The 16,445-nt window shown below is 36.5% G+C and overlaps 1 protein-coding gene across 4 annotated transcripts in view; it reads right to left on the bottom strand.

The window, feature by feature from the left end:
- Positions 1-1,345: 1,345 nt before the first annotated feature.
- NPFFR2 (neuropeptide FF receptor 2) overlaps positions 1,346-16,445 on the bottom strand; it is a 103,959-nt gene continuing 88,859 nt past the window's right edge. For all 4 annotated transcript variants that reach the window (XM_078068755.1, XM_078068752.1, XM_078068754.1 and 1 more), the window contains 3 exons: positions 15,228-15,562; positions 7,433-7,532; positions 1,346-2,308 (listed from right to left, as the gene is read on the bottom strand). In XM_078068755.1, the coding sequence (XP_077924881.1) occupies positions 1,429-2,308; positions 7,433-7,532; positions 15,228-15,555 (1,308 nt within the window). In that variant the 5' untranslated portion in view covers positions 15,556-15,562 and the 3' untranslated portion in view covers positions 1,346-1,428. The remainder of the gene's footprint in view (positions 2,309-7,432; positions 7,533-15,227; positions 15,563-16,445) is intronic.

The following is a 16,445-nucleotide window of genomic DNA, read 5'->3' as shown; positions in this document are numbered from 1 at the left end:
TAAGATCAAATTCTATACATAAACTTCAGAAGTTGCCCTTCCTGGTTGCAGGAAATAACATGTGTATATTCAGATATTGCATAGCTCAATTCAGTTGAAAACTCAACAGTTATTTTCTCAAAGGCCTATAATGTTGAAAGACTTTTAGCTTGAACCACATAAATGACTGGAAAAACACAATAGGTCTAAACCAAGAGATTTATTTTTGTTTGCCAAACTATTATATTTTCAAATTTTCTAGGGACTAATCTCACCCTAGAGTAAAAGCTAGCATTTACAGCTGTTATCATTACATAATTGAAACATAGCAGAATCCATGGGTTTGCAAGTCTCTTTTTAACAGTGGTACTAACTTATAAATTCAGTAAGAGTGCCGGGCTTAAATGCTGTGCCCAGCAGGAAATCTGGAATAATTGGTCCTGTTCTGTACAGACTTTATGGGAGTCTTTTAATGATTGTTGAACATCTTTGACTAAGCACTAGAGAGGAGAGTTGTCATTCTTCTGCCAACTGCTGCAATCTTCAAGGATTTGCTTCTTTATGTCAGAGATTCTATCAGAGAGGGGGGCAAATTGGGGTCTTGAGTCATCTCTGTAAGAAACATGGGTTCAGCTAGGGCATGAATTTTATTTATGAAAATATTTTTTTTTTTCAAGATTTATTCATTTTGAGAGAGCACGAGCAGGGGGAGGGGCAGACAGAAGGAGAATCAGACTTCCTGCTGAGCTGGGAGCCCAACACAGGCTGGATCCCAGGACCCGGAGATCATGACCTGAGCTGAAATCAAAAACTAAAAATAATAAAAAATATTTGACAAGAGTAGGATGTTTAACCACTGAGCCACACAGGCGCCCCTATTTATGAAAATATTAAAAAGTCAACAATGTTATGATTTCACCAACTTTAACTATATTCGTTAAAAGAAAAAAATCAACCTTTAAACACAAAGAAATAGTGTCTATTTGCTATTGTAGTTCTTATTTCTAAGAAAGCTAAGTGTATTTTAAAAGCACAAATAATTCTGCAGTCTAAAATTCCAACTCCAAAAGTAAAGATGGAATTGACAAAATGTACTCTTATGCAAAGAATTGCCCATTTATCACCATTTGGGGAAAATGGGTGTGTGTGTATGTTTATTGGTATACCCATAATACACATGGTTGACTCATATACAAAAGGCTAAAATGGAAAAGGTCAAGCTTTGAAAATTATTCCTAGAAAATGGTTTTATCCAGGCAAATTTGTATGTGAGTATCTATCTATATATTTTATATACCATAAGATTGAATATGAACATAAGACTGCTTTTTTTTCATTTCTGTTCATAGAGGTCTTTCAGTACATTTTTAGAACAGTCTCAGAAACAATTGAAGTACAAAGCTAAAGCAAGAATATTTCTATATATAACACACAGTATAGTTAAAATCATCATACCAGCTCTTTTAAAATCTCATTGCTGTGGATAGCTTCCCCTAATTCTTCCATCGTCAATTCTTGTTTGGGTTTTTCAACACTTTTCCTACACGGCAAATTTTCCTCATGTGAATTTTGAACAGTAGGTCCCTGGGCCAACTGATGAGATGTATTTATAATCACATTGTCTTTAGCTCTTAGGGTGTAGGTTTCCTTGGGTTTTGCTCTTAGGGTGTAGGTTTCCTTGGGTTTTGCTCTTTTTTGGCAGAGCTGGAGGTGAAAAGCATCTTGGAAAGCACGGTGAAAATTCTCATTGAAGAAACCATAAATAATGGGATTGATGCTGCTGTTGCAAAAGGCCAGCCAGTGTGCAAAAGGGTAGATGTAGATGTTGATGACCCGCAGTTCATTTGGAGACAGGTCAGTGTAGTCTGAGAGCATCATCAGGGTCCACAGAGGCAGCCAGGAGAGAATAAAAAGCAGGGCCACGATCAGGAGCATTTTAATGACCTTCTGCTTCTTCTTGGACACCATGTGCCACTGTTCCTGGTTCCGTTTGTCTGTGTGGGGCACTGTCATCTTGAAGAGTGAAATTCCAATCCTTCCATACATTATGACAATGAGGGACAGGGGAACCAGGTAGATGTTGGCAAACAGCACAGTGGTGTAGATCTTCCTCATTTCCTGATTTGGCCAGTCTTCCCGGCACCAGTAGACTGGACTGGTTTTATTCTGGGAGTTGAGTCTCACTTGGTAATATTTTTCTTCTTGTACATGTAACATTATTGCAGATGGGGACATAATGGCAATGGCCAGGACCCAAATGATCACAATAATGACAAATGCTGTCTTGATGGTGAGCTTTGGTTTAAAAGGGTAGACAATGCACCGGAACCTGCAGTTAAAGGCAAGTATCAGTGGAGCACTGCCTTATACCTTCTGACCAAGTTGTGAATTAAATTTAATTCTCCCACTCATGTTCCCCTCAAAAACATAAAGTTACCATTAGCAATAGAGAAGCATCCATTGATATTTTTTGTGAGTGATACAAATTTCAACTCAAAATATGAATAAGTTGAGTATCAGACACTATATTAGTCACTATTAATAATAGGTGACTGTGGTAACTAGCAGATATTGAACATGAATATTTAGTATTCTGTTCCAGACTCTTTTTAAACTTCCCCACTTAAAAGATGGCAAAATAGGCTTAGAAAAAGTAAAAAAAATCTTGCCCACAACTACACATAATTCTAACGCAGGTAGTTTGGCTCCAGAGTCCATACTGTTAAACTCTCCTTCATGACCTTCTGTGCTCCCTTCCCATGTCATCTTTGTGCTTGGCCAATTGAACATTAGCAAGCATGACATAAGCATGACATAAACAGAAGCCTGAGTGATGACACAGAGGCACCCAGCCAAACCATAGAATCATGACAAATGTTTAAGCATTTTTGTTTCAGGCCACTAAGTGTTTTGGTGCTTGATTCACAGCTATAATAGTCTGAGAGTTTCCATTACGAGTTCTGATTACATGCCTTCCAGAAGTTCTATGTCCTCTGATGAGCATGGAAATTCAATGTCAGTACATAGCATAACCCTGATTTCATTTAACTGCAATTTTGCTACTGCGAGTCTTGGCATTATTCATACTCACTATGATAGTTATAATCATACCATATACATCTATATAATACTATATTTTTCAAAGTACTATCACCTATTTAATCTTTCATTTTTGTAATGACTCTGTAAAGTGGAAATATGAAAATTATTACTTTCCAGATCTGCAGATAAGAAAACAAAGCTTTTAGTGGCTCAGCAGCAACTCCATATTAATTTATCTGACATCTCTTCATATACTAATTAACTTGAACATTGATTCCTCTGTTGTCCTTTATTTCATGTGTAAAGTCTGCTGTCTTAACCTCCAAATTTTCTTTTAGTCTTCTAATTAATGAGTCTCCCCATCTACTCATCCTTAAATTATGGGTAACTTCATAGGCACAATTCTAGGTATCTTGTTCTTTTTGTAAACCAACTATTGGGACTTCATATATTTTTTCGTTTATTCAACAAATAGACAAAGATGAACATGAAGAAAATGCTGCCAGGAAATAGTCAATGAAAATATTGTATAATTATGCTAAAATCATGCTAGAGTTTAGACTTGGCCACTGCATTAGTCAGGGTTCTCTAGGGGAACAGAGCCAACAGTATGTATAAATATATAGAAAGATATTTATTTTAAGGGATTGGCTCATGCAGTTATGGAAGTTGAGAAGTCCCAAGATCTGCAGTTGGCAAAATGGAGACACAGGAGAGCCAATGGTATAGTTCCAGTTCATACCCAAAGGCTTGAGAACAGGACAGCCATGGATATAAGTTACACTCTAAAAGCCATCAGGCTCAAACCCCAGAAGTGCTAATGTAGTTCCAGTCAGAAGACAGAAGAAGAAAGACTGATGCCTCAGCTCAAAAAGTCAGGCAGGAGGAATACTCTCTTCCTTGCAGGAAGGTCAGCCTTTCTGTTTGTTTGTATTTGGGCCTTCAGCTGATTGAATAAGGGCCACCCAGATTAGGGAGGGCAATCTTTTACTCAGCCTATTGATTCAAATGTTAGTCTCACCAGACACACCCAGAATAATGTTTGACCAAATATCTGGGCTCCCCGTGACACAGTCAAGTTCACATATAAAATTAATCATGACAACCAGTTAGGAAAAAAAAAAAAAAATCTCAGTATTCTAGCTCAAGCAATGGGGGATGGTGACTTGTTCAGGACCAGTGAGCACCCAGAACTGATGGGATTTGAAGAGTGACTAGAAAGAAGTTGGAGAGAAAAGGAAGGTTCAAGGATAAATCTCAAGATTTTCACTTAGATTGGATATGTGATCCTGCCATTCCCTGACTGGGGAAAATGAGAAAAAGAGCTTTTCGTTTAGTTTTTTTGTGGAGGACTGGTAGTGAAGAAAGTTCAATTCTGGGTCTGTTTAGAGGTGGTTGTTGTTGGATGTTCAGGTGAAATTATTCAGAAATATAAATATGAAATTTAGGAGAAAGACTTAATCTAGAGAAATAGGTTTGGGAGATTTTTTTGTAGAAGAGACCCTGAAAAAGGCATTTGGGTGCCAGTAGTTCAGAGAGAGATGAAGGTGCAATGGTTTTAAAACAGGTCTAAATTCTTGAACATGCCTTCCAAAGTCCATTGAATGGACTTTGTGACTCACTTCTAATGAATAGGATGCAGAAGGGACACTGCATGACTTTCACTGGCATGTTCTCTTAGGACACACATGCTTGGACTGATAGGAGAAGTTCAGCTACCTTGAAGCTGCCATGCAGTGGAGCCCATGTAGGGCTTGAGAAGCCCCAGTTCTATCTCCTAGCTGTTCAAGTCTTCCCAGTCTGGGCACCAACATAAGGGAAAGGCTGCATTCCTGGCCCTAGAACTCCCTCTCTGATGCCAAGTGGAGCAGAGACAAGGTATATGTTTCCAATCAGTGAAGCTTCCATCATCATAAATTCATGAGCATCATGAGCCACTAAGTGGTTTGTCTTGGGAGGTGACTTGTTATATTGCAATAGATAACTGAAACTATAGAGAAATGATACATGGATGGGAAGGCAGAGAGCAAAGGGTATGTCACGGTAGGAGAACCATAGTTTCATCACTTTTTAAAAGACCTAAAATGTGACAGATACAGATGAAATTTTTTGGTAGCTCTATTCAATCCTAATCCTATTCCATTTTCCCCAGAAATCCTAAAGTTGCTGTATATCCTTCCTGTCGATGTTTTTATGCTTTGACAGTATTAGTCTGCATTTATAACATTTTAAATTCTATATTATGGCACCATATTATATGTATCATTTTATAGCTTTGAGATTGTATGCTTTTGAAATTTATGCATTTTGATATACATTGACCTAATTAATTGATTTTAGCCAGCATACAGTTATCCATTGAATATACTTATTGTTTTAACCTTTTTAAAATGAAATCTCTGTTTAGGAGGCATCCTAGAAACAGTGAAAGAGTAATTTAGGGATATTTAATACTAAATGCAATGTGAAAGTAAACCTGATAAGCTCAAGATTCAAGTAGGAAATGCAAAGGATATTTTTTTATTCACGGTAGAGATAAATAATTGTAACAGTATTACAAACATTCATAACAAAATAATTTAGTAGCATTATTTACTAGTATAAATTAGTATGCAAAAACTTAGTAGTAACAGGATGTAGTAAATTTGGAAATAATTAACTCCCAAATTTTAATGTAAAAAGCTATCTTTGGCATTTGTTGGTTAGCATATATTGTAAATTCTATTCTCTTTACATGGAAACCAAAAAGCTAGATCTATAAGATAGGTTCTTAGATTAATATTGAAAATAGAATCTACCAAGTTGTTTTTTGATGTCAACAATTCTATAGCATTTTACATATTTTGGGGTCATTGTTCAGTTTCCCTCTCAAATCTCTCTTAATTGCCATTGCCTTACATCCTCTCCCATCTTAGTTGTTACAAGTTTAACTCTTCTTCCTTTCTCCAGTCTTACATGACTCCAAACCCTTTCTGTTTTTCTAAAATGAAAATCTAGTCATTATTCCCCCGTATAAAAGACTTCAGTAGCTCCCTGCTGTCTTCAGGACAAATGGAAGAGGCCCATAGAAAACCTACGTGTGGTTACACCTAATACGCCATTCCACCCTCCCATGTTCTAGCTGGCCTGCCTCTCTGCACTTTTCTTGATAAATATCCTATTTCAAGTGCTATATATATATATATATATATATATATATATATATATATATATATCCCTTTCTTTTTTTTTTATTTGACAGAGAGAGAGACACAGCCAGAGAGGGAACACAAGCAGGGGGAGTGGGAGAGGGAGAAGCAGGCTTCCCGCCGAGCAGGGAGCCTGATGCGGGGTATATATCCCTGTCTTAAGAGATGCTCTTTCCTCTGTTTCTTCTCAAGGTTAATTTCTAAATCTTGAGGGATCAGGATGTGAACCCAACACTCTCTGTCCTGAGAGGCAACTTGATCACTTTCTCCTTTGTACAGTTGTTATGTTAGAGAGTATTATTTGTAAGTATTTGTTAATGTGTCTGTCTACCTCTACCAGAGTGTGGGCTTCTTTAGGCAGCACTTTGTCTAATTTGTTTTAAGATTTTATTTATTCATTTGAGAAACAGAGCACAAGCAGGGGGAGAGGCAGACTCCCTGCTGAACAGAGAGCCTGACCTGGGGCTCAATCCTAGGACCTGGAGATTGTGACCTGAGCTGAAGGCAGACACCTAACATCTGAATCACCCAGGTGCCCCTGTCTGATATGTTTTAGATGATATACAGCCCAGGACAGGCACACCTCAAAAATATGTGTAAATGAATGTATTAGTACATTTTCTCTTAAAATCTGGATAAAATTTCAGATTTATTTCACCACATTTTCCACCATTAGAAAATTGAAGGTTCTAGTGAAAAACAGTATAACTATGATGTTATGGACTTTGTTTGTGTCCCCCCAAAATTCATACCTCGAATCAGGGTTAGGGTTTCAAATGGTAGATGGAGGTAATTCGGTTCAGATGAGATCAAGAGGGTGGTGTCCCCATGATGGGATTAGTGTAAAAAGAGGAGACTAGAGCTCCTGGTTCCACAGAGAAGATGGCCTTTTGCAAACCAGGAAAAGGTCTCTCACCAGACACAGAAGCTCCTGGCATCCTGACCTTGGACTGCCCAGCCTCCAGAACTGTGAGAAATAAATTTCTGTTGTTTCAGACACATACTCTATGGCATTTTGTGACAGCAGCCCAAACTAAGACACATGTCATCCCTAATTATTTAATTTAAAAAATGGAAATTTTAATAGTTTTATTTTATTACTGAACCTTTAGCAGATATATGCCATGCTCTTTAAAGAGTAGATATTATAATTTTGGGCAGGTATAACCAAATTTAGTAGGTTATACATTTTTCACTAGATTCAGATTTTGGTGCTGACTTACCTATCCACAGCTATCGCAACTAAAGTAAAGACTGAAGCCGCAACTGATATTCCCTGGATGAATCCACTGATCTTGCACATTGTGCTTCCAAAGGGCCATCCTGAAAGGGATATGAAACAGTCTTTGAATAGATCATATATATTTTTTTAAATTTCACCAAAAATATGAACAGAAAAGCATGAAATCAAAACTGATGCAACTATTTCCTAAATGATGTCCAGGGAACATTGTTTTCCATTATTTTCATTAATATCTCCAGAGCTCTGTTTTTAGTATACTACTAATAATGTCAAAACTTAATTATAACTTTTTAATATACTACTACTAGTGTCAGTCAGTTATAACTTCTAGGCACTGTAGTAAGTGCTTTGTATCTATTAACTTATCTAATTCCCCAAACAGGCTTTCGAAGGCTTTATTCTCCTCCTCATGATATAGGATAGGTAATAAATACACAAATATCACATACCTTGCCACCGTTAGTTAGCATATTTAGGATTTCAACCCCCAGCTGTATGGTTCCAGAGCCTAAACCATTAACCCTTATTCAATAAAGCCCTTTAAATGAATAAGACAGGCAGAATATTGGTTTTATAATTTGGAAATATACCCCATAAATTATGAGGAACAGGAGGTACATGTAGAATAAATACTTATTCATATATAATATAGAGTGAATGTTTGTACCCCCTCCCCATTCAAATGCATATATTGAAGCCTTAAGCCTTAGTGTATTTGGAGGAGGGGCCTCTGGAAAATAAATATATTTAGATAGTGCCATTAGAAGAAGAGAGCTTTCCTTTCCATGCACATGCACTGAGGAAAGTCCATGCGAGCACACAGCAAGAAGGTGGCTGTCTACAAACCAAAAAAAGGACCCTCACCAACCACCTGACCATGTATCACCCTGATCTCCGACTTCTAGCCTCTGAAATAATAGAAAATAAATGTCTCCTGTTTAAGCCACCTAGTCTATGGTATTTTGTTATAGCAGCCTAAAACATACTTTGAGAAGCAAGAGCACTTACAAAAGTAGTCTATTTGAATTACTTTCTTATCAAACCTCATTTACTGAAATGTTTGTTTATAAAGGAAATAACCACCCATCTGCTATTACAGGAAAGTAAGCAACTATTCTAGTTTCCTAAAAGATAAAATTTAAAAATCTGAGGAATAGGCAACATTCATTTTTTTTAGATTTTATTTATTTATTTGACAGAGAGAGTGGCAGACAGAGGGAGAGTGAGAAGCAGGCTCCCCACTGAGCAGGAAGCCCGATGTGGGGCTCGATCCTAGGACCCTGGGATCATGACCTGAGCCAAAGGCAGACGCTTAACCAACTGAGCCACTCAGGTGCCCCTATTTTTACCTAATTTAAAATATTCCCCCCAAATCTAAATAATCCAAGCATATCTAAAAGAAAATATTTTGTCATCTATCCAGACCATCTTAAAATAGATGCTTGAGTGACTCTACTGAATAGAAACCAAGAGAGAGCATGTTTTCCCCGTCCTAAAATTATTTGGCTGTTACAATATTAAAAAAAGCAAAAAGGAGTGTGAATAGCCTTTGGTCAAAAAAAAAAAAAAAAAATAAGCATATGATTTATCTCACCTCCCTCACTAAATTCCACTAAAATGAAAGCACTAGGGAAAAGAAAACTCAACTAGAAAGAATGTGAAGCTGGGAAAATAACACAATGGGCTGAATTATGAATAAATGTAACCAGATGCCACTTACTTTTCCCCTGGCCAGCAGAAGGATGGAAGTTACTCTCTGAGGAGGTGGAAGCAAAGGGGCTCTAGACTCTGACTCACCAGGTACAGGTGGAGTGGGTACCACAATGATGCAGAAGGATTAAGTAAAAATATATGCTCTGCACTCAATTCTGTTGCCCAGGGACCCACTGAGCTCTGGAATGCAGCAGCCAGTATTATGATTCCTCTGGCAATAGATCAGAGAATTTCCTTCTGGGGAATGTGATCCTTCCAAGAACACTAATGTGCAGATTTTGACAGTCATGGATTTCCCAATGAATGGCCCAAACTAAAGAAGCTGAGAGTGGGCCGAACCTCAAACCTAAGGCACGCAGAGGTCCAAGACAGCCACACTGTGTCTCACTTTGAAACACAAGCAGCTAAGTAGCAGTTGACATAAGGGAAACCTCAAATATAGAAGTGACTATAACAAATAGGAAAAAAGAAACCTAACAGAAAACCAATATAAATCAAGTAGATGAAAATAGCCAGATGTATCAAGGAGAAAGGACACAAAATTACAAATGAGAGAAAAAAAAAACCAACCAACACCACAGAAATACAAAACAGTTATGAGAATATACAACCTAGAAGAAATGGATAAATTCCTAGAAACATAAAACCTACCAAAACTGAAACAGGGAGAAATAGAAAATTTGAACAGACCAATTACACAACAAAGAAATTGAATCAGTAATCACAAACTCCTGACAAAAGTCCAGGACCAGATGGCTTCAGGATGAATTCTACCAAACATTTAAAGAAGAGTTAATACCTATTCTCCTCAAACCATTCAAAAAAATAGAAAAGGAAGGAAAATTTCCAAATTCATTGTATGGGGCCAGCATTACCCTAATACCAAAACCCAATAAAGACACCATTAAAATGGGAACTATAAGCCAGTATCTCTGATAAACACAGATGCAAAAATCGTCAACAAAATACTAGCAAACTGAATCCTACAATACATTAAAAAAAATTATTCACCACAACCAAGTGGGATTTATTCCTGGGTTGCAAGGGTGGTTCAATATTCACAAATCAATCAACATGATATATCACATCAGTAAGAGAAAGGGTAAAAACCATATGATCATTTCAATAACGGCAGAAAAAGCATTTGACAAGATTCAACATCCATTCATGATAAAAACCCTTCAGGAAAGTAGGTTTAGAGGGAACATACCTCAACATAATAAAGGCCATATATGGAAAGCTCACAGCTAACATCATCCTTAATGAGGAAAAACTGAGAGCTCTTCTCCTAAGATCAGGAATAAGAGAAGGATGTCCACTCTCACCACTTTTTTTCAACATAGTACCATAAGTCCTAAGCACAGCAATCAGACAAGAAGTAAAAGCCATCCAAATCAGTAAGGAAAAAGTAAAACTTTCACTATTTGCAGATGACCTGATACTCTATACTGAAAATCTGAAAGACTGCCAAAAAACTGCTAGAACTGATACACGAATTCAGTAAAGGATACAAAATCAATGTACAGAAATCTGTTGCATTTCTATATACTAGTAATGAAGCAGCAGAAAGAGAAATTAAGAAAACAATCCCATTTAAAATTGCACCACAAATAATAAGATACCTAGGAAGAAACCTAACCAAAGAGGTGAAAGACCTATACTCTGAAAACCATAAAACACTGATGAAAGAAATTGAAGACGACACAAAGAAATGGAAAGACATTTCATGCTCATGGATTGGAAAAACAAATATTGTTAAAATGTTTATACTTCCAATGCCTATCAAAATACAACCAGCATTTTTCACAGAACTAGAACAAACAATCCTAAAATTTATATGGAACCACAAAAAACCCCAAATAACCAAAGCAATCTTGAAAAAGAAAAGCAAAGCTGGAGGCATCACAATTCTGGACTTCAAGTTATATTACAAAGCTGTAGTAATCAAAGCAGTATTGTACTGGCAGAAAATTAGACACATAGATCAATGAAACAAAATAGAAAACCCAAAAATAAACCCACAATTATATAGCCAGTTAATCTTCAGCAAAGCAGGAAAGAATATCCAATGGGAAAAAGACAGTCTCTTCAACAAATAGTGTTGGGAAAACTGGGCCACTTTCTTATACCATACACAAAAATAAACTTAAAATGTATTAAAGACTTGAAACCATAAAAATCCTAGAAGAGAACACAGGCAGTAACTTCTCTGATATCATAGCAACTTTTTTTCTAGATATGTCTCCTGAGGCAAAGAAAACACAAAAATAAACTATTGGGACTTTATCAAAATAGAAAGCTTTGGCACAGTGAAGGAAACAATCAACAAAACTAAAAGGCAAACTATGTGATGGGAGAAGATAAACAGCTCAACACCCCCAAACCAAATAACCCCATTAAAAAATGGGCAGAAGACATGAACAGACATTTCTCCAATGACAACATACAGGAGGCCAATAGGCACATGAAAAGATGCTCATCAACACTTACCATCAGGGAAACAGCCCAGGTGTCCATTGATTGATGAATGGATAAACAAGATGTGGTATATAGATAGATATAAAGAAGATGTGGTGTGTGTGTGTGTATATATATATATATGCAATGATATGTATATGCAATGTGGTATGTATATGTATATGCAATGTGGTGTATATATATATGCAATGTGTATATACGTGCAATGTGGTGTGTGTGTGTATATATATACACACATGTGTGTATATGTGTGTGTGTACATGCAAAGTGGTGTTTGTATGTGTGTATATATATATATACACAATAGCCATTGCATGCAATGGAATATTATTCAGCCACAAAAAAAAAAAATGAAATCTTGCCATTTGCAACTACATGGGTGGACCTAGAGAGTATCATGCTAAGCGAAGTAAGCCTGTCAGAAAAAGACAAATACCATATGATTTCACTCCTATGCGGAATTTAAGAAACAAAACAAACTAGCATAGGGAGAAAGACAAACCAAGCAACAGGGTCTTAACTATAGAGAACAAACTGATGGTCATCAGAGGGGAGGTGGGTGGAGGGATGAGTTAAGTAAGCGATGGGGATTGAGGAGTGCACTTGGCATGATGAGCACCAGAATATGTGTGTAATTTTTGAATCACTATATTGTACACCTGAAAGTAATATAACACTTAACTGGAATTAAAATAAAAACAAAAAAATAAACCTCAGATACAACAAATTTTATCCATGAAATGTGCATGACAGTATAAGAAACATGCAGAAAATAAAAATAGCTCAAAGAATTTAAAATATGACAAATGTAGAACTCAATATGTCTAGAAGAGAAAATTGAGAAAATCTTTGAAAATGGAATAAGGAACAGAAAATGAAAAAGATTTAAAAAAATGGCAAGCCAGAACCTCCACTATCTATTAGGAATTGAAAAAAGTAAAATGTAAGAGAATTATACAAGAAAATTCCCCAGGATTAAGAAGCATTCTATTTTGATTGAAAAGACCTGGTTTGTCTCCAACACAATAAATGAAAAATAACAAGATTTTTCCAAGGCATAATTGCCTGAAATTCAGAACACTAAAGCTAAAGAGAAGTTCTAGGAGTTTTCAGGAGAAAAAACAAAATGCAAATCAGGATAAAAGAAGCAAGAGTGTAAAGTCATTTAGATTTTTTAGCAGTAATATCAGGTTTCTCAGCAGTAACAATAGAGACATCTCTGTTAAAATGTCCAGCCTTGAATACTTTATACAGATAACTATAATCAAATATGAGGGCAGAATAACGATAATTACAGACAAACCAGATCTCAATTTTTTTTTTAAAATCTTAATGCACACTTTCTCAGGAAAGTGATAGACAAATAAACCAAGAAAGAAGACATGGCTCCAGAAAACAGGGGATTGAGCAGTAAGAGAGGTGAAGAGAATTGTTAGGTTCTCAGTGAAGGGACATCCCAGAGCAGTAGCTGCTGAGCTCCATGCCTGAGGAGCAAGATGTCTGAATAGGGACCGAAGGGTAGAGAGCACGGGGTGGGGGTGGGGGGATCTCTAGAAAAAAGATGCAATTCACATGTTGCCTGATATGTTTGAAGGTATTTACAAGAAATTAACACTCCTGGAAGAGAATTTGAGAATATATTACTTATACGTACATACCCCAAACTAAGTAAATCAAAACATGATGCCCTTATTAAATCCAAGAAAACATTTTATAAGAAAGAAATTGATGTCCTAGCACTCAACATGCCTCAGCAGGGCTAAGCTACATGAAACAACAGGAATGTATTCTCTGCGTACTGACTTAACAAAAAATTATAATTACATTGGGAAAGAGTGTGAATGTGTATTTGTATGTCTATATAAATGCATCTGATTGCATTTGTACATGATTCCAGCCAATCCTGCTTTCCCAGCTTCACACTCGGCAGTATCTGACAGTTTCTATGGATTTATGTTATTTTGCTCTATGTCATTTCAGTGGAGTCTGGTGAGGGACACTACCTTTTGTGGTAGGAGAGGATTAAGACAACTAAAGTACATCTCCCACAGTGTGAAGATAATACATAATAATGGAAACAGGTTGCTTAGAAATAGGAGAGTAACTACGGAAAATAAAGGCAACATGCTGAATGTGGCTGCCTCCCGCGAATGGGAATCAGGGGTAAGGAAGGGTAATAATGTGTATGGAAAAGTTGAGATAATAATTTCATTATAAATACTTACAGGAGGGAGATACTGAGAGCATTTCTTACTGGCAAAATAAGTTTCTTGAGAGCAATAACAATAATTTAAATCAATTCTTTCATTCTTTTTGCCTAGCACAGTATCTTAAAAATGTACATTCTTTGTTTTTAAAATGTGCATTCTTGATAAATATTTTAATGCTAGACCTCACAAAAATGCAGAATCTATGAGTACAGATGCTAAAAGAGGCACTCTTAAACTCTCCCTGGCTCCCACTCCAGAGAAAGGAAGGAAACAGAAGTCAACTCTAAAGAGAAACCTCTTATTCTTCAGTAAACTTGATAATGCTATGAAAGGCTAAGAACTACAATAGGGCTCATGGCTGCTCTAAATATTTTTGATATGCAACTATGGTATCATTTAAAATTTTTTTAAATTCAATTCAATTTAATTAACATATACTGTATTATTATCTTCAGAGGTAGAATTCAGTGATTCATCAGTTGCATACAACACCCAGTGCTCCTTACTTCAAGTGCCCTCCTGAATGCCCATCACCCAGTTACCCCATCCCCCCACCCACCTTCCATCATTTTTTTTTCTTATACAGATTTGGAATATGAATATCTTGAATACTGTTCATTAATTAATACAACAAATACTTGTTAAGCAGGTACTATGCACCAAAATGGCTCTGGGAGCTGGAGATACAGTGCCCCTGCACTTCCAGGGTATATAATGTAGTACTAGAGAAGTAGTCATACAGGCCAGAAGTACTCTAGGGTAGTACTCTAACCACCACTACAATGTGAAGTTATTTGTGTTGCATATGTACATTATCACTGATGAACTACCACTTTTTGAGAAATCACTGGGACTGCTGCTCCCTCTTCCCTCAAAAACTATTGGAAATCTTCCTAGCTAACCACAAGAGGGCCTCAATATCTGCCTGTTAAATTGAAGACATTGGATCAGTTGAAACCAGACTTAACACTTCCTTGAACTTTACAGTACATGCTATTACCAATAATATTTCTACCACATTATAGGTGCCCCGAACTATATCAAGCAAATTCAAAGTCTTTAGTAAGAAATGTTAGATCTCATTTTCTGATGACCTTCAGTGAATACTCTAAAAATGAGTTTCTACTCTTCATCTCTGTCACCTGCTTTATTTTTTATCCCTAATTCTTATTAACCTCTGACTACTTATGTTATATCTATTTGCTCATTTTCTTTCTCCTCCTCTAGAATGTAGACTCTATGAGGGCAGGTACCTGGAGCAATTCTTGGAACTCCATAAATATTTGCAAATGAATGGATGGCCCTGCCATAGGTGCAGGGATAGGGGACAGAGGTTTCCTGCTATCATCTTGCACTGTACACAAGTCAACGTACCTGCTATGATATTGTCCAGCAGCGTGATAGGCATACAAAATATGCCAACCAGTAAATCACTTATTGCCAGGTTCAAGATAAAGAGATTAGTGACTGTATGCATATGTTTGTTCCTCATTACAGTAAAGCAAACCACTGTATTTCCCACCATGCACAGGAAGAAGATCAGAAAGTAGGAAATAATGAAGATTGCTGCCACTTGAGGCTGGTGAAGATAGTAGTTCACATAGGTGATATTGATATCTGAGTATAGGTGATACTTTGTGTCATTGACACTCCAAATCTCATGCCAGTTTTCTGAAGAGTTTGAGTCCCATCTCTCACTCATGATGGACCTGAACAAAGGAGAGGTAGAAAAGAAAAAGCATAATTAGAAGCTGGTAGAACATTAGTTCTGTACCTGAGTTTAAAAAGAACACTTTTAAAATGCTAGGGGATTTTGATGGTCCTTCTATAATAATCCATTAATTTTGCATGGAACAGAGTTATAAATAAAGTATTCAAATTATTAGGATTTTAACCAAGAAGATTTGAAATTTCCACTTTGTTTCATAAGTAACAATTAGTATTATTTTTTTATGTCCTCAATATGCTCTATATTTCACTTTATTACACCTCCTATCCATTTGCAAAGTTTCAAGGGAAACTCTAAGTGAGACCTTTTAAAACTCCCTTTCTCCTGTCTCTAGGTATCATAACCTGTCAAAACCTACTTGTTCCTTAAAGGCTAAGTTATAGGTTTTTAGCTTGCCTGGCAATTTAAACAAGATGATGTGTCTACATCTTCAAAACTGTCTTTGAAATAAGCTTCTTATAGATTCCTTATTCTGCTTTGAGTCAGTTAATTGAATATTCTTTTTATATATGCATGGATAGCCACTACACTATGAATTTCTTAAAATAAGTTCACACTTGCCTTGGTTTCACTTTACATAATTCCATTCACATAGAATGTATTCAATAAATATTTTTATTTAGAATCTATATATCTTCACCTAGACATTTCAGTCACCCTTGTGTGTCATAGGTCCTCAAGAACATGCCCAGGTTTGATGATTTACTGGAAGGATTCAGAGGACTTAGTATATAGTGTATTCACAGCTAATATTATAGCAAGAATCCTTCCAGTAAATCACCAAACCTGGGCATGACATATCAGATAAAGGGCTAGTATCCAAAATCTATAAAGACCTTATCAAACTCAACACCCAAAGAACA

The sequence above is a fragment of the Halichoerus grypus genome, chromosome 3 (assembly GCF_964656455.1).
Source record: "Halichoerus grypus chromosome 3, mHalGry1.hap1.1, whole genome shotgun sequence".
In the NCBI taxonomy this organism is placed as follows: Eukaryota; Metazoa; Chordata; class Mammalia; order Carnivora; family Phocidae; genus Halichoerus; species Halichoerus grypus.
The sequence above is the reverse complement of the archived record's forward strand: the minus strand, read 5'-3'. Positions and strand labels throughout refer to the sequence as shown.